Source organism: Haliotis asinina, chromosome 5 (assembly GCF_037392515.1).
Source record: "Haliotis asinina isolate JCU_RB_2024 chromosome 5, JCU_Hal_asi_v2, whole genome shotgun sequence".
Taxonomy (NCBI): domain Eukaryota; kingdom Metazoa; phylum Mollusca; class Gastropoda; order Lepetellida; family Haliotidae; genus Haliotis; species Haliotis asinina.
In genome coordinates this window covers 58868088-58888696 of record NC_090284.1, presented here as the reverse complement: position 1 = coordinate 58888696, position 20609 = coordinate 58868088, and the positions used below count along the sequence as shown (strand labels likewise).

The following is a 20609-nucleotide window of genomic DNA, read 5'->3' as shown; positions in this document are numbered from 1 at the left end:
CGGTTGTTTGGTTTGTCACAATCATCAGCACTGCTTGGCGGGGGTCTGGACCACACAAGCCAATGATCAACATCATGAGGTAACGAGCGGGATTGGGTGATCAGGCTCGCTAGCTTGGTTGACCCATGTCATCGTATACAGATTGTGCAGTGCGATGCTCATGCTGTTGATCACTGGATTGTCTGGCACTGGCACAGACCTGATTATTTACTGAGTGCCGCCACATAGCTGACATATCGCTGAGTGCGGCGTAAAACTAAACTCACTCAGCTTAGCCAGACAAAAATCTCGACAATCCGCCTCGCAGATTACTATCTTTTGTTGAAACAGCAACAGGCACTAAGGTTGGCAGCCATAAGTCAAGGAACGAAAAGCTGAGATTGTCCATATTTTATTATTATCATTATTGTTACGCACAACTACATAAATAATGAACAAGCTTGAAACAACTGAGCTACAACGGACTATTGTTTGGTCCAGGGTGTCATTGTACAAAGCAACCTTAAGACTAAACCTTAGGCATTCGTAACAATTCGTCTCTTTCCGTGACCGACACGAGTAGTTACGAATGCGCCAGTCGTAAGTCTATGTTGTCGTATGGACGTTACGATCACCAGATGGCTTTGTACAACGACAGCTATACCATCAGCTGTCAAAATCCACATAACTACGGTTATTGAGAAATCAAAATAGTGGTTCTTTTCAGTAACATATAACTGTAGGTTACAGTCTTGTAACTCATTCATTCATTCATTTTCTTGAAAACTTTTTGATGTTACTCGTCTTCTTTAAGCGAGCAATTCTCTTCGTTTTCTTCCGCTTTTTGTTCAAGTTCAGTGTCGGTTTTTCTGGAAAAAAAATTGGTATACTGATGCTGAGTGAGTCAGTGAGTGAGTGAGTAAGTGAGTTAGTGAGCTTTCAAAAATATTCAAGCTAAACCACATATCTGTAATCGAACCCAGGTCTTCGGCGTGAGAGCGAACACTTCAACCACTAAGCTACCCCACCGCCCCAGTGATTCTGAGGATGGCGTATGACACATCGTTCCACAAGTGTTCAAAATATAATTGCATCTGTTCTCGAGGACGTTGACGTCGCATACATCAAATACATTGTAGATTTCAGCGTTCTAACCTTGAGGTAAAACATGCCCATTTTGTGATTATCTATAAAAATGACGACCAGACGAGAGGAGTGAGACTGAAGTACAGAGGCGTCTTTGTGCCCTTGTTTTAGGGTGGGTTTACTAACCTCTTGTTATTTGCTTTTGTGCAGCAAACGACAGAGACAGTAACCGCTCCAGTAAAAACCACCACACCAACGACACAGCCTACTATGACGGGTACATAGTTTGAATCATCGTCTGAAACTTTGCACATGGTAATATCACATTAAAATTATGTGGTGGTAGTAATAGCAGTTCAGGGATCACGGAGGCACACGTAGGGTTCAAGCACGGTTACTCAAACCCATTGGGATCGTCTTATAACTTCGAGACATCGTGACAATCGAGGTAGCGAGGAATGGACAAAGAGACAGGGGGAAAACGCGAATTATAATTCTACGGCTATGTAAATATCTTAAGACATCCTCTTATGGGCCCCTCAGAGCAATCTTAAATCCGACCAATCAAAACCTCGTCCATCAGATCAGGAAACTCACAGTCAGAATGCTTTTTCTAATCATGCAACCCCGAAAAAGTTAACTCGAGGTATTCCGAGCGACAAATACACGTGTTTCCTAGATGATCAAACATTACACCTTCTAATCCTGACAGCAATGAAGATCCAAGCTAGAATGTTCTGCCCCAGCCCGAGCCCAATGCTTAGTCCCTAAACATATATAGTTTTGATAGTAACAAATAAACCCATTTTAAGGAGCTGCATAGAACGTTCAGATTGCAGCGCATTGCTGGGCTGCTAAATTATGCAGCCGGGTAACAAAAGCTGAATTATTCACTGTATTTAGGTACATAGATCCCACTGCTTACAACTGAATAAATGAGTGAGTTCAGATTTACGCCGCACTCAGCAATATTCCAGCTATATGGTGGCGCCCTGTAAATAATCGAGTCTGGACCAGACAGCCCAGTGATCAACAGCATGAGCATCGATCTAGGTTGTTGGTGAAGAGGTGACATTTGTAAACCAAGTCAGCGAGCCTGACCACCCGATCCCGTTAGTCACCTCTTACGACAAGCATGGGTTACTGAAGATCAATATTCTAGCTCGATCTTAAAGGGTCAAGTAAAGAAAAATGCTTTGCAAATAGATTTAAGTCAGTATGGTCAATTTTAATGTCCCAGATCCAACATGTCTTTTAAGCCATGATAAAGAGAGATTGCCAAAATGCCAGATCTCACATTTACCTATTTTCGTGGTGTTTAAAGTATCGAGAAAGCGAAAATAGGTTTCATACCTATTGCCCTAACTGACTTCTACTATGATTTTAAAAAATGAAAAAAAAGAGAAATGTGGGTAGTGGGTATGATGTGTATGCTCTCTATATTCTACTTATTTATTTAGAAATAGTTTCTATAAACGCTCACCCGCTCCTGTAGGACAGTTCCATCGGAAGAACACTGTGTCAGCCTGTACAGTGAGACTTGTCTCCAGACTGTACATGAAACACTTGTTTGTGCTGGAGTGGAACTCCCCTGCTATACACAGCTCGGTTGTGTTACAGAGAGTCTTGCAGCCATCCACGTCCGTTGTCATGTTCCCCGAGTTACTCCGCAGGCTGTCCATCCCCTTCTGACCCGTAGTCTCCATGAAGCTGCATGTCTGGCCTGATGTAAGGGACGTGAGTGAGTTTTGTTTTACGCCGCACTCAGCAATATTCCAGCTATATGGTGGCGGTCTGTAAATATTCGAGTCCACTGATCCAGTGATCAACAGCATGAGCATCGATCTACGCTGTTGGTGAAGAGGTGACATTTGTCAACTAAGTCAGCGAGCCTGACCACCCGATCCCGTTAGTCGCCTCTTATGACAAGCATGGGTTACTGAAGATCAATAGTCTGAGCCCGATCTTAAAGGGTCTTCTTACAAGTAAAGAAAAATGCTTTTTCCTATTTTCCTGATGTTTAAAGTATCGAGAGAGCGAAAATAGTTTTCATACCTATTGTCCTAACTGACTTCTACTATGATTTTAAAAAACAAAAAGCTCGGTTGTGTTACAGAGAGTCTTGCAGCCATCCACGTCCGCTGTCATGTTCCCCGGGTCGTCAGTGGATGAGATTTCGGATACCTCTATAAACCTATAACTAGTTTTATCCTGTGTTCCTACATACAAGAGTGAGCGAGGGAGGGTGGGAGATAGTGAGTGAGTGTACAAACACTCTTTAAAACAGAAAGTAGTTTTTTGGACACCCGAAAGTACAAGCGATTCACCAAGGTCAAAAGCAGAAACGACAACTTTAATATACTCTGATCGCTCTTTATATTTTTTTTATTTATATTTTTATATATAACAGGGAGGGGATCATTTAAAGAAATCAGAGATTTTATTTTGTCATGATATAAAATATTTATGACCAAAGATTATGTTGGCAGTTAAAGGTATTAACATACATTAAAGGTATAAAGATTACCTTTGGACACCAGGAACCGAATAAGAACAAAGTGAAATAAGAGCCTCCCCCAGTGCGTCATGGCACAGACGCTGAAACAGAAACACTTGCCGTCATAATGGGTCCGTCAGTAGAGATCAAAGTTATATGGCGGCGGTCTGTAAATGATCAAGTTTGGACCAGACAATGCAGTGATCAACAGCATGAGCATCGATCTGCGTTGGGAACCGTTGACATGTGTCAACCATGTCAACGAGTCTGACCACGCGATCCTGTTAGTCGCCTCTTACGACAGTCATAGTCGCCTTTTATGGCAAGGTTGCCGAAGGCCTATTCTAACTGGGATCGTCACGGGTCTGGTCTTACGTAACTCGTGATGTCGTAAGACGCCAATGATAGGGTTTCATGGTCAGACGCGATGACCTGCTTGACCAATGGGATCCCACCTCAGGTCAATGGCCATGATGTTGAACACTGGATTGTCGGGTCCAGGTTCGATCATCCGGGAGATGTTATATTAAGATAGGTTGACATGTTTTGCTGTGTGTAAAAGAACACATAATTGATCGTTTAACGGTTTTAATGTAAGTGAAGTATTCATGCAGGCCGGCGATTCTGATACTACGCCATATCACATGTCGTGAAAAAATTATCGAAAGCATTAAAGGTATGTGTATTTAGGCCAGGTTACGTAACTATATGACAATGGTAATTTGCATTTGAATGCGGTCTGTACAAAAGGCATAGTACTACCTGTTGCATTGATTATTGTTTATATGTAGTGACGATAGAGATGGGAAGCAAACATGCCCCACAAGCTGAATGAAGCCAACCAGTTTAGAGTTGTCCTTGTTCAGATGTCTATTATCCACCGAGACCATGCATGAGTGCTGAAAATGTTTTATCCAGTTTCAAGAAGGATATTTCTATAACTGCCACAATGTCAAGAAGGATATTTATATAATTGCCACAATATCAAGAGGGATATTCTTATAACTGCCACAATGTCAAGAAGGATATTTGGAGTACCAAGAGGGATGAATTCAAATGAATATTTGAAGAAGGTAACGCGTGTATAGTATCGAAAGCACCCCACTGAGACCTAGAAAGACAGTGTAGTTCTGTATTGTTTGCGTTTATGGAGGCATACTCGTATAATCTGCACGTTCTTTGTGGGAATCCCCACAGCGGATTTATCTGTTATGCTAACATTGACTTGCAAATTCTTTGATGACATACAGCAACTTGTTTGACGATATATATGCATGACACAGTGAACATCATCTTTAATAAAGTGACATTTCGAGATTTTTTTTTTTAAAAAAACTGTTTTATCCAGTTCAGTGTTTAATAATGCAATTGCAGCCTTTTTTCGGTAAAATCAGGGTTCACTGGGTTCTGACGTCCGCATGTCTGTTTGCTGAACACGTTGAATTTACTTTACCGTAAGTCAAATATCTCTAACCACAGTACAGATACGCTGAACCTGTAGTATTGCCAAGAGTCTATGTTCGTGGATTCGAAAGCTGGTTTGGGTCGATTATGTCCCCAGGTTATTCAGCACAATACCTGCTAATGGTTTCACTAAGACATCGAGCTTTACTCACACATGTCGTGATATGGGTGAAATAGTCATCAAAGTGAAATATTCATCTAAGCTTCTCACTCACTCACTCACTCAGTGAAAGATAGAAGATTATTATGATATTAACAATGAATATTTTAGTTTCATTTCATGCAACTGTACATACATCCACCGTCCACATATAAAATAGCTTCACATGGATACCATATGTTAAGCCCATTTTCTGATGTCTCCTCCACGGATCCTTTCCCAGCCTCTCCCTCAAAGTCTACTCTTAGCTCACCCTTCCTGTCACTCTCAAAGGCAAAGGAAGTTGAGTTCTCTAAGGTGACACAATAAATTATCTAATTTTCCTGTTCTCTAAATACCTAATTGTTGTCAAATAACTAACTTTGAACTGAATGAATCCCAGGGAAATGGGCGAAGAGTCAACTCTGAAGTTGTAACGTAAATGACAGACAAGATTTGGCGGAAGGAAAAACAACACATACACACTACATATCCGACTACGCTGACATTGGGCTGTAACCCTCATAAGGGTGATATCAATCGACACATACACACATGACTTGTCAATAAGAAACATAAACATACCACTACTACTAGTAGTTTTACTGTTACTTGCAAAAGAATAAGGAAAGGCATGATTCACATACTTACTTCTCAAGAACACTCATAACTCCATTCCGTGTCAAGCTGTTGCCTGTTGTCGTAATTTGATCCAAGCTGTCTGTCTGTATACGACCAACTCAGGCAGAGCGGAAACTTAGATCACGCGCTCCGGATGTTGGTTAGGACAATGTCTGTCAATGTGTGCATGTCAGTTAACCCACATTCAGCTGTCCCCAGTATAATTCGAGTGTACTATGTAAGGTATTCCCATGTGCAACGGTGGACATAGAGACAAGTGCATTTTGAAACCTGTCATTGTATACCTGTGAACAGCACTTCACAAGCCGTGCCTGTACAGTTATAATGAGTTGCGCGAAGGGTAGGTGAGTGCGGGAAGTCGGTGTGGTGTAGACATTTTGCATGCAGGCTGATTTGTTTAAGGCTGCGCTCTGCAATATACCGGCTAAAGTCGGTGGTCTGGAAAGAATCGAGCCTGGACCAGAAAATCCACTGATTATCAGGATGAAGATCGATCTACGCACCTGGATACGATGACATGAGTCAACCAGTCAGCGAGCCTGCCTTCATCCTCCTACTCGAGACAGCAATACTATAATCATTGAGGGCGGTGAGGTTGTCTAGTGGTTAAAGTCCGATTCACAGATGAACGCACACATGCATTAACAAACAGTCACACATGAACACACGTTCAAGCCAGGGGCGTAGCTACCATTGTTAAAAAAGACCGAAATCACATATGAATGTTGCTAGAAAGGTTGGGCAAGCCCTCACTACTAACCTATCGGGATTCTATGATAAATGACTTGCTACTCGTCTGCAAGCACAAACACACTAACTACATATTTTTAAAGCATTCACAGACTGGCACATTAAATACATATATACTATTACACAGATTCAGAAATATATTTTAAATTATCATATGTAGATAATCTACTCCGTGTGTATTATTCTGCAGAGAGCATTGAGTTTCATTCTGTTTACATGAGGTTTTATGGTCGTCATGCGGGCGAACGAGTATCAATCAAAACTCACAATATATATGCAATCAACCGAAGTGTGTGAGGCATAAGCCGGTTTAGACTCAATGACTATATGTACCTTTCTTCAGCATGAAGACACAAACTGTGAGGCATGAATTGACATGCTGGTATTCATGAGGCAATAACACGACACAATACAACGCCTAAACCATGTCATACAATGTATTGCCATCGCAACAGGCGCTATGGAAATATGTCTCTCTCGCTCTCTCGCTCTCTCTCTCTCCTCTCTCTCTCCTCTCTCTCTGCCTCTATATCTAACTATCTATCTTCGTATTTTGACACGATGCTTTCTCAAAATATTTTTACAGGTTTTAAGGTATTGCGTAAAGCCAGAGAAACATCTCTTCTTATCGGTTAAATTAGATTTCCTGTTAGGCATTTCAAGTTCATGAAAGTTTCAAGTTCTGACGTGGCAATGGGTTGTCCTCTCATATACGTGACAAAGGTAGATTTGGATGAGAGTTTGGAAATCTCATGATAACGCCCACATATCCCAGTTCATTACACACCCATGATAACGCCCACATATCCCGGTTTCTGCACACCCATCATATTGCACACATAACGTCCTCAGGGCCGGTAACTGATGCAATCATGTATGCTAAAGAATTCGCTCAGACTATGAACAAAGGTTGGCGGCTAGCGGTGGTCACAAGTAATGTCTCAACAGATAACCCATCAGCTGCCATGATTCATCAGAAATCACAGTCCGTGGACAAATGAGCCGATTATCTCCCGGACTTCGTCACGTACAGCTAAGCCCGATTGTTATTTGTGCACATGAGATCAGTGCTGTCTTTCCAGCCTTTTCAACAGTAACCCGACACGTCACCGACACCGACAACGATACACAAACACGCCCTCGTATTTCTCTACACCCCTATGACAACGCCCACATATCCCCGGTCCCTACACATGTATGACAACGCCCGACATATCCCCGGTCCCTGCACACCCATGATAACGCTCAGCATATTCCAGATCCCTACACATTCATGATAACGCCCACATATCCCGGTCTCTACACACCCATCATAATGCCCACATATCCCCGGTCTCTACACACCCATCATGATGCCAACATATCCCAGGTCACTACACACCCATCATAATGCCAGCATATCCCCGGTGTTTACACACCCATCATAACGCCCACATATTCCTGGTCATTAGACACCCATGAAAACGCCCACATATCCCAGGTCTCTACACACCCATCATAACGCCCACATATCCCAGGTCTCTACACACCCATCATAATGCCCACATATCCCTGGTCTCTACACACCCATGATAATGCCCACATATCCCCGGTCTCTACACACCCATCATAATGCCCACATATCCCTGGTCTCTACACACTCATCATAATGCCCACATATCCCTGGTCTCTACACACCCATCATAATGCCCACATATCCCAGGTCTCTACACACCCATCATAATGCCCACATATCCCTGGTCTCTACACACCCATGATAATGCCCACATATCCCCGGTCTCTACACACCCATCATAATGCCCACATATCCCTGGTCTCTACACACTCATCATAATGCCCACATATCCCTGGTCTCTACACACCCATGATAACGCCCACATATCCCTGGTCTCTACACACCCATCATAATGCCCACATATCCCAGGTCTCTACACACCCATCATAATGCCCACATATCCCTGGTCTCTACACACCCATGATAACGCCCACATATCCCCGGTCTCTACACACCCATGATAACGCCCACATATCCCTGGTCTCTACACACCCATCATAATGCCCACATATCCCTGGTCTCTACACACTCATCATAATGCCCACATATCCCTGGTCTCTACACACCCATCATAATGCCCACATATCCCAGGTCTCTACACACCCATCATAATGCCCACATATCCCTGGTCTCTACACACCCATGATAATGCCCACATATCCCCGGTCTCTACACACCCATCATAATGCCCACATATCCCTGGTCTCTACACACTCATCATAATGCCCACATATCCCTGGTCTCTACACACCCATGATAACGCCCACATATCCCTGGTCTCTACACACCCATCATAATGCCCACATATCCCAGGTCTCTACACACCCATCATAATGCCCACATATCCCTGGTCTCTACACACCCATGATAACGCCCACATATCCCCGGTCTCTACACACCCATGATAACGCCCACATATCCCTGGTCTCTACACACCCATGATAACGCCCACATATCCCTGGTCTCTACACACCCATCATAATGCCAGCATATCCCCGGTCTCTACACACCCATCATAATGCCCACATATCCCTGGTCTCTACACACCCATGATAATGCCCACATATCCCCGGTCTCTACACACCCATCATAATGCCCACATATCCCTGGTCTCTACACACTCATCATAATGCCCACATATCCCTGGTCTCTACACACCCATCATAATGCCCACATATCCCAGGTCTCTACACACCCATCATAATGCCCACATATCCCTGGTCTCTACACACCCATGATAATGCCCACATATCCCCGGTCTCTACACACCCATCATAATGCCCACATATCCCTGGTCTCTACACACTCATCATAATGCCCACATATCCCTGGTCTCTACACACCCATGATAACGCCCACATATCCCTGGTCTCTACACACCCATCATAATGCCCACATATCCCAGGTCTCTACACACCCATCATAATGCCCACATATCCCTGGTCTCTACACACCCATGATAACGCCCACATATTTCCGGTCTCTACACACCCATGATAACGCCCACATATCCCTGGTCTCTACACACCCATGATAATGCCCACATATCCCTGGTATCTACACACCCATCATAATGCCCACATACCCCGGTATCTATACACCCATCATAACGCCCACATATCCCTGGTCTCTACACACCCATCATAATGCCCACATATCTCCGGTCTCTACACACCCATCATAACGCCCACATATCCCTGGTCTCTACACACCCATCATAACGCCCACATATCCTCGGTCTCTGCACACCCATCATAATGCCCACATATCCCTGGTCTCTACACACCCATCATAATGCCCATATATCCAAGGTCATTACACACCCATGATAACGCCCACATATCCCAGGTCTCTACACACCCATCATAATGCCCACATATCCCTGGTCTCTACACACCCATGATAACGCCCACATATCCCTGGTCATTACAAACCCATCATAGCGCCCACATATCCCCGGTCTCTACACACCCATCATAACGCCCACATATCTCCGGTCTCTACACACCCATCATAATGCCCACATATCCCTGGTCTCTACACACCCATGATAACGCCCACATATCCCTGGTCTCTACACACCCATGACAACGCCCACATATCCCCGGTCTCTACACACCCATCATAACGCCCACATATCTCAGGTCTCTACACACCCATCATAATGCCCACATATCCCTGGTCTCTACACACCCATCATAACGCCCACATATCCCTGGTCGCTACACACCCATCATAACGCCCACATATCCTCGGTCTCTGCACACCCATCATAATGCCCACATATCCCTGGTCTCTACACACCCATGATAACGCCCACATATCCTCGGTCTCTGCACACCCATCATAACGCCCACATATCCCTGGTCTCTACACACCCATCATAATGCCCACATATCCCTGGTCTCTACACACCCATGATAACGCCCACATATCCCTGGTCTCTACACACCCATGATTACGCCCACATATCCCTGGTCATTACAAACCCATCAAAACGCCCACATATCCCCGGTCTCTACACACCCATCATAACGCCCACATATCCCCGGTCTCTACACACCCATCATAACGCCCACATATCCCCGGTCTCTACACACCCATCATAATTCCCACATATCCCTGGTCTCTACACACCCATGATAACGCCCACATATCTCCGGTCTCTACACACCCATCATAACGCCCACATATCCCTGGTCTCTACACACCCATCATAATGCCCACATATCCCTGGTCTCTACACACCCATGATAATGCCCACATATCCTCGGTCTCTACACACCCATGATAACGCCCACATATCCCTGGTCTCTACACACCCATGACAACGCCCACATATCCCCGGTCTCTACACACCCATCATAATGCCCACATATCCCTGGTCTCTACACACCCATGATAATGCCCACATATCCTCGGTCTCTACACACCCATGATAACGCCCACATATCCCTGGTCTCTACACACCCATGACAACGCCCACATATCCCCGGTCTCTACACACCCATCATAATGCCCACATATCCCTGGTCTCTACACACCCATGATAATGCCCACATATCCCCGGTATCTACACACCCATCACAATGCCCACATATCCCCGGTCTCTACACACCCATGATAACGCCCACATATCCCTGGTCTCTACACACCCATGACAACGCCCACATATCCCCGGTCTCTACACACCCATCATAATGCCCACATATCCCCGGTATCTACACACCCATCATAATGCCCACATATCCCTGGTCTCTACACACCCATGATAACGCCCACATATCCTCGGTCTCTACACACCCATCACAACGCCCTCAAATCCCCGGTCTCTACACACCCATCATAATGCCCACATATCCTCGGTCTCTACACACCCATCATAACGCCCTCATATCCCTGGTCTCTACACACCCATCATAATGCCCACATATGCCTGGTCTCTACACACCCATGATAACGCCCACATATCCATGGTCTCTACACACACATGAAAACGCCCACATATCCCTGGTCATTACAAACCCATCATAACGCCCACATATCCCTGGTCTCTACACACTCATGATAACGCCCACATATCTCCGGTCTCTGCACACCCATGATAATGCCCACATATCCCTGGTCATTACAAACCCATCATAACGCCCACATATCCCCGGTCTCTACACACCCATCATAATGCCCACAGATCCCTGGTCTCTACACACCCATGATAACGCCCACATATCTCCGGTCTCTACATACCCATGATAACGCCCACATATCCCCGGTCTCTACACACCCATCATAATGCCCACATATCCCTGGTCATTACAAACCCATCATAGCGCCCACATATCCCCGGTCTCTACACACCCATGATAACGCCCACATATCCCTGGTCTCTACACACCCATCATAACGCCCACATATCCCCGGTCTCTACACACCCATGATAACGCCCACATATCCCTGGTCTCTACACACCCATCATAACGCCCACATATCTCCGGTCTCTACATACCCATGATAACGCCCACATATCCCCGGTCTCTACACACCCATGATAACGCCCACATATCCCTGGTCTCTACACACCCATCATAACGCCCACATATCCCTGGTCTCTACACACCCATCATAACGCCCACATATCCCCGGTCTCTACACACCCATGATAACGCCCACATATCCCCGGTCTCTACACACCCATGATAACGCCCACATATCCCTGGTCTCTACACACCCATGATAACGCCCACATATCCCTGGTCTCTACACACCCATCATAACGCCCACATATCCCTGGTCTCTACACACCCATGATAACGCCCACATATCCCTGGTCTCTACACACCCATGATAACGCCCACATATCCCTGGTCTCTACACACCCATCATAACGCCCACATATCCCCGGTCTCTACACACCCATCATAACGCCCACATATCTCCGGTCTCTACATACCCATGATAACGCCCACATATCCCCGGTCTCTACACACCCATGATGACGCCCACATATCCCTGGTCTCTACACACCCATCATAACGCCCACATATCCCCGGTCTCTACACACCCATGATAACGCCCACATATCCCCGGTCTCTACACACCCATCATAACGCCCACATATCCCTGGTCTCTACACACCCATCATAACGCCCACATATCTCCGGTCTCTACATACCCATGATAACGCCCACATATCCCCGGTCTCTACACACCCATGATAACGCCCACATATCCCTGGTCTCTACACACCCATCATAACGCCCACATATCCCTGGTCTCTACACACCCATCATAAGGCCCACATATCCCCGGTCTCTACACACCCATGATAACGCCCACATATCCCCGGTCTCTACACACCCATGATAACGCCCACATATCCCTGGTCTCTACACACCCATGATAACGCCCACATATCCCTGGTCTCTACACACCCATCATAACGCCCACATATCCCCGATCTCTACACACCCATGATAACGCCCACATATCCCTGGTCTCTGCACACCCATGATAACGCCCACACATCCCTGGTCTCTACACACCCATGATAACGCCCACATATCCCCGGTCTCTACACACCCATCATAATGCCCACATATCCCTGGTCTCTACACACCCATGAAAACGCCCACATATCCCTGGTCTCTACACACCCATGATAACGCCCACATATCCCCGGTCTCTACACACCCATGATAACGCCCACATATCCCTGGTCTCTACACACCCATCATAACGCCCACATATCTCCGGTCTCTACACACCCATGATAACGCCCACATATCCCCGGTCTCTACACACCCATGATAACGCCCACATATCCCTGGTCTCTACACACCCATCATAACGCCCACATATCCCTGGTCTCTACACACCCATCATAACGCCCACATATCCCCGGTCTCTACACACCCATGATAACGCCCACATATCCCCGGTCTCTACACACCCATGATAACGCCCACATATCCCTGGTCTCTACACACCCATCATAACGCCCACATATCTCCGGTCTCTACATACCCATGATAACGCCCACATATCCCCGGTCTCTACACACCCATCATAATGCCCACATATCCCTGGTCATTACAAACCCATCATAGCGCCCACATATCCCCGGTCTCTACACACACATGAAAACGCCCACATATCCCTGGTCATTACAAACCCATCATAGCGCCCACATATCCCCGGTCTCTACACACCCATGATAACGCCCACATATCTCCGGTCTCTACACACCCATGATAACGCCCACATATCCCTGGTCTCTACACACCCATGATAACGCCCACATATCCCTGGTCTCTACAAAACCATCATAACGCCCACATATCCCTGGTCTCTACACACCCATGATAATGCCCACATATCCCTGGTCTCTACACACCCATGATAACGCCCACATATCCCTGGTCTCTACACACCCATCATAACGCCCACATATCCCTGGTCTCTACACACCCATCATAATGCCCACATATCCCCGGTCTCTACACACCCATGATAACGCCCACATATCCCTGGTCTCTACACACCCATGATAACGCCCACATATCTCCGGTCTCTGCACACTCATGATAACGCCCACATATCCCCGGTCTCTACACACCCATGATAACGCCCACATATCCCTGGTCTCTGCACACTCATGATAACGCCCACATATCCCTGGTCTCTACACACCCATGATAACGCCCACATATCCCTGGTCTCTACACACCCATCATAACGCCCACATATCCCTGGTCTCTACACACCCATCATAACGCCCACATATCCCTGGTCTCTGCACACTCATGATAACGCCCACATATCCCCGGTCTCTACACACCCATGATAACGCCCACATATCCCTGGTCTCTGCACACTCATGATAACGCCCACATATCCCTGGTCTCTACACACCCATGATAACGCCCACATATCCCTGGTCTCTACACACCCATCATAACGCCCACATATCCCCGGTCTCTACACACCCATGATAACGCCCACATATCCCTGGTCTCTGCACACTCATGATAACGCCCACATATCCCCGGTCTCTACACACCCATGATAACGCCCACATATCTCCGGTCTCTGCACACTCATGATAACGCCCACATATCCCTGGTCTCTACACACCCATGATAACGCCCACATATCCCTGGTCTCTACACACCCATCATAACGCCCACATATCCCTGGTCTCTACACACCCATCATAATGCCCACATATCCCCGGTCTCTACACACCCATGATGACGCCCACATATCCCTGGTCTCTACACACCCATCATAACGCCCACATATCCCTGGTCTCTGCACACTCATGATAACGCCCACATATCCCCGGTCTCTACACACCCATGATAACGCCCACATATCCCCGGTCTCTACACACCCATGATAACGCCCACATATCCCTGGTCTCTACACACTCATGATAACGCCCACATATCCCTGGTCTCTACACACCCATGATAACGCCCACATATCCCCGGTCTCTACACACTCATGACAACGCCCACATATCCCTGGTCTCTACACACCCATGATAACGCCCACATATCCCTGGTCTCTACACACTCATGATAACGCCCACATATCCCCGGTCTCTACACACCCATGATAACGCCCACATATCCCTGGTCTCTACACACCCATGATAACGCCCACATATCCCTGGTCTCTACACACCCATGATAACGCCCACATATCCCCGGTCTCTACACACCCATGATCACGCCCACATATCCCTGGTCTCTACACACTCATGATGACGCCCACATATCCCTGTTCTCTACACACTCATGATAACGCCCACATATCCCTGGTCTCTACACACCCATGATAACGCCCACATATCCCCGGTCTCTACACACTCATGATAACGCCCACATATCCCTGGTCTCTACACACCCATGATAACGCCCACATATCCCTGGTCTCTACACACTCATGATAACGCCCACATATCCCCGGTCTCTACACACCCATGATAACGCCCACATATCCCTGGTCTCTACACACCCATCATAACGCCCACATATCCCTGGTCTCTACACACCCATCATAACGCCCACATATCCCTGGTCTCTACACACCCATCATAACGCCCACATATCCCTGGTCTCTGCACACCCATGATAACGCCCACATATCCCTGGTCTCTACACACTCATGATAACGCCCACATATCCCCGGTCTCTACACACCCATGATAACGCCCACATATCCCTGGTCTCTACACACCCATCATAACGCCCACATATCCCCGGTCTCTACACACCCATGATAACGCCCACATATCTCCGGTCTCTACACACCCATGATAACGCCCACATATCCCTGGTCTCTACACACCCATCATAACGCCCACATATCCCTGGTCTCTACACACACATGATAACGCCCACATATCCCTGGTCTCTACACACCCATGATAACGCCCACATATCCCTGGTCTCTACACACCCATCATAACGCCCACATATCCCGGTCTCTACACACCCATCATAACGCCCACATATCCCTGGTCTCTACACACCCATCATAACGCCCACATATCCCCGGTCTCTACACACCCATCATAACGCCCACATATCCCTGGTCTCTACACACCCATCATAACGCCCACATATCTCCGGTCTCTACACACCCATCATAACGCCCACATATCCCCGGTCTCTACACACCCATGATAACGCCCACATATCCCTGGTCTCTACACACCCATCATAACGCCCACATATCCCTGGTCTCTACACACCCATCATAACGCCCACATATCTCCGGTCTCTACACACCCATCATAACGCCCACATATCCCTGGTCTCTACACACCCATGATAACGCCCACATATCCCTGGTCTCTACACACTCATGATGACGCCCACATATCCCCGGTCTCTACACACCCATGATAACGCCCACATATCCCTGGTCTCTACACACCCATCATAACGCCCACATATCCCTGGTCTCTACACACCCATCATAACGCCCACATATCCCTGGTCTCTACACACCCATCATAACGCCCACATATCCCTGGTCTCTGCACACCCATGATAACGCCCACATATCCCTGGTCTCTACACACTCATGATAACGCCCACATATCCCCGGTCTCTACACACCCATGATAACGCCCACATATCCCTGGTCTCTACACACCCATCATAACGCCCACATATCCCCGGTCTCTACACACCCATGATAACGCCCACATATCTCCGGTCTCTACACACCCATGATAACGCCCACATATCCCTGGTCTCTGCACACCCATGATAACGCCCACATATCCCTGGTCATTACAAAACCATCATAACGCCCACATATCCCCGGTCTCTACACACCCATGATAACGCCCACATATCCCCGGTCTCTACACACCCATCATAATGCCCACATATCCCTGGTCTCTACACACCCATGATGACGCCCACATATCTCCGGTCTCTACACACCCATGATAACGCCCACATATCTCCGGTCTCTGCACACCCATCATAACGCCCACATATCTCCGGTCTCTACACACCCATCATAACGCCCACATATCTCCGGTCTCTACACACCCATGATAACGCCCACATATCTCCGGTCTCTACATACCCATCATAACGCCCACATATCCCTGGTCTCTACACACCCATGATAACGCCCACATATCTCCGGTCTCTGCACACCCATGATAACGCCCACATATCTCCGGTCTCTGCACACCCATCATAACGCCCACATATCTCCGGTCTCTACACACCCATCATAACGCCCACATATCCCTGGTCTCTACACACCCATGATAACGCCCACATATCTCCGGTCTCTGCACACCCATCATAACGCCCACATATCTCCGGTCTCTACACACCCATCATAACGCCCACATATCTCCGGTCTCTACACACCCATCATAACGCCCACATATCTCCGGTCTCTACATACCCATGATAACGCCCACATCCACGCACATACCAACATTCAGTATTTTATACATCGTTTATAATCTCGTACCATTACTGACCTCAGCTTAAGGTTTCACTAATTATACTGAACAGCAAAGGAAACGCCATTTTCGATCAAATGAAATCTCCCAAAAGTAAGCCTTCATGTGTATGTCTTTTATTTAAATGCTTGACAAAAAGCCAGAAAAAACTTTCTTTTGCTATTCAGCATAACTGTCCCTTAATAATTACTGTATTGCTATAATCATATGTTTGAATGCCTGCACACTGATGCTCAGATTGAAGATGATCTGATTTAAACAAATTTACTTCCTAAACTTGGGTAGCTAAACAAGCATGAGGTTTTTCTAAATACCGTCCCAGCAACATGACAATTTCAAGATCGTGACATCTACAAATAAACTAAAATAACAGACAACTCATATGTTCATAGTTAAATAAAGTGTTCGAGCCTTTTAGATTTTGCAGTCAAAACAGTGCGAAACTTGCCTATGCATATACAAATTGATTGCTCTTACTTATGAAGCGATTAACAGATTTCAATATATTTGAACTCCCTGTGCCTTATAGGAAAGTTTCTAAATCATATCTGTGGATGTAAAATCAGACATTTTTTCTAATTCCACCATATTTAGCGCATTTCAACATTTTGTTTAAACTCCTTGTGCCTTATAGGACAGTCTCTACCCCATATCCGTGGATGTAAAATCAGGCATTTTTTTCTAATTCCACCATATTTAGCGCATTTTAACTTTTTGTTTAAACTCCTTGTGTCTTAAAGGACAGTTTCTAAATCATATCCGTGGATGTAAAATCAGACATTTTTTTTCTAATTTCACCATGTTTAGCGCATTTTAACATTTTTGTTTAAATTCCTGTTACCAAATAGGACAGTTTCTAAATCATATTCGTAGGTGTAAAAGAAGGCATTTTTTCTAATTCCACTATATTTAGCGCAAGTAAATAAATCATGATATGATTGGTGCCGATCGAGCAGATCGCGTTTTCTGAAATATATCTTTGAAATTCGTCCCAGTTAAAATCACTGCATTCTAGTCTTAGTCGACTGTGAATTATCTGACAGTTTCTACAACCATGATATACATTAATGGTCTAAACGTATGGAGTATTATTTTCTGTCCACATAAACATGAAGGGGAAAATGTCAATATCCCGGGCTGTTGTATCATATCTGTCACGTGAGACAACACGACATATTGTCAAATATCACCGTTTTCATGTTTATAGCTCTTACGGGAAAGACATGTACATTGCATTAATGTGATAAGGGGCTCAGGAATTATATCACACATACGTTTGCCAAAATTAATCTTTAGTATTTCATAACCCTACGTAATTTTCCATTGACTTTGTTCACCTCCATTTCTCCACTTCACTCATTCACGCTCAGTTTCTGATCATATTTAGTTGTCATAGAAACAAATAACTCTTTTTAATTTGACAAGGAACGTTCTTAATCGTAGAATATTTGTTGTTTTATCAGCGTAGTCGCCAGTGGCTGATGTTATGGTATAAATCTAACTAGGGTCCGTGCAGATAGCAAAGATATTGTAAGTGCCCATGGTCCCTAGTATGGTGATCTACCTTCAGTTGTTGGCAATCTATGGCCTAATTTATATTATGCATTGTCCAAGTTATGCTATTAATTTTTAACCTCACATGATACTTCTAAATTCGAACTGTGATAGTCTAATTGTTTTACCGTCCTTTGACGACATGTTTTATAATGTGTATATTCTTTGTAAAAGTCAAATTTGTACTCATCACGATATGGCTCAATCATTGCCGACGTGACAATAAACATTAACTCACTAACTCACTAATTTGACACGGAACGACAGTGAGGTGTAGTAAGGTCTGGGAGTAAAGGCAACTGATATTGTTCATGAACTGCATACCAATGACTTGCGACTTGTTTTTATTACTCATGCCAAGCTTTCACGAAAACAATAAATAAATCTCACGGCAACACTTGGTTTACCACTTAAAATCACACCAATATGTATAAAAGCATCGTTTACAGTGCATGTTCTGAATAGGAAACTGACAATAATGTGTCGATTTCAGGACTTCGAACCATGAATCACTCATTAAAGTTCCAATCTGGACGCAGTCAATCTAGGGCGTTTTTAAATTTGGTTGGAAGCTCTGCGACTGTTAGACTGTTAGGCTAGCCTCCTCCCTACACCGCGGCCGGTTAGACATTTCCTACCAAATGTAACTGACGAGCCGTGATAGGTATGGGTTGGCTGGTGTTTAACGCCGCACCAAATGATATTCAGTTGCATGACGGCGAGCTGTAAATTGTCTGGACCAGACAATACGGCTATAAATATATAACGAGCATCGAGATACTATGACAAGCGTCAACCAACTCAGCGAACCTGGGCCTAGATTTCCGAAGCTCTATTAGCGCTAAGACAGCCGTAAGTGCCATACATTAACATTAACTTACGACTATTTTAGCGCTAAGAGAGCTTCTAAAATCTAGCCCTGATATCCCAAACCCGTCAGTCGTTCAACGACACGGTTGGGTTGCTGAGGACCAATCCTGTTCTGGATCTTCACAGGTCCGTGATGCAGCTGGGATGCCGTTACAACCACATCGCACATTGAATGTCTGATATATACATGATATGTATCCAGAAACTGGGATACTTACATCAACTGTCTGATATATCTACCGTAGTAACGGTGTGGTTGACCTCCTGCAACGTTTGGCGTAAACGTTATCGACGGCGTTCAAAGCACATACACGACCCGGCATCAAAAACTACCTACATCTTCAGCAACGTTGTCTGCTTCCCGTCACACTGTTACCTTCGACCAAATACAACTAGAATCCGGAAACGCTGTGACATGGCGATATAAACATGTAACAGCTGTTGTGTTGGGAAACGCTTCGGGGAATTGCTAAGAGTCGTTTTGGGAGTTGCGTTGAGGTTTACGTCGTATCTTGATTATTTCAGCCATGTACCGACGAGACCAAGTCTGAATACAAAAACATTTTAA

The 20609-nt window shown here is 45.6% G+C and overlaps 1 protein-coding gene across 16 annotated transcripts; it reads right to left on the bottom strand.

Moving 5' to 3' along the window:
- Nucleotides 1-375: 375 nt before the first annotated feature.
- On the bottom strand, nucleotides 376-20595 carry LOC137284933 (uncharacterized). 16 transcript variants are annotated; one of them, XR_010956933.1, is made up of 6 exons: nucleotides 20260-20430; nucleotides 4325-4461; nucleotides 3593-3663; nucleotides 2549-2915; nucleotides 1252-1369; nucleotides 376-848 (listed from the first exon to the last, which is right to left on the bottom strand). XR_010956933.1 is itself a non-coding variant. In XM_067816988.1 (6 exons), exons 2-6 carry the CDS (start codon nucleotides 4450-4452, stop codon nucleotides 776-778), a joined length of 630 nt encoding a protein of 209 aa, XP_067673089.1. In that variant the 5' UTR covers nucleotides 4453-4461; nucleotides 20260-20437; the 3' UTR covers nucleotides 376-775. The 16 variants fall into 16 exon arrangements, 11 of the variants coding, with proteins under 11 accessions (XP_067673089.1, XP_067673091.1, XP_067673088.1 ...); XR_010956930.1 differs by lacking the exon at nucleotides 20260-20430 and adding an exon at nucleotides 5817-6389 and having other exon boundaries at nucleotides 2549-3259; XR_010956931.1 differs by lacking the exon at nucleotides 20260-20430 and adding an exon at nucleotides 5817-6389.
- Between the last annotated feature and the right edge of the window lie 14 nt (nucleotides 20596-20609).

Bases quoted from the DNA above. Each gene is read 5' to 3' on its own strand.
- LOC137284933 (XM_067816988.1), bottom strand. From the start codon at position 4,452: ATGGTCTCGGTGGATAATAGACATCTGAACAAGGACAACTCTAAACTG. The intron at 3,664-4,324 runs GTAGTACTATGC...TTTCTGTTTCAG, and splicing joins AACAATAATCAATGCAACAG to CGTCTGTGCCATGACGCACT. The intron at 2,789-3,592 runs GTAATCTTTATA...CCCTTACATCAG, and splicing joins TCGGTTCCTGGTGTCCAAAG to GCCAGACATGCAGCTTCATG.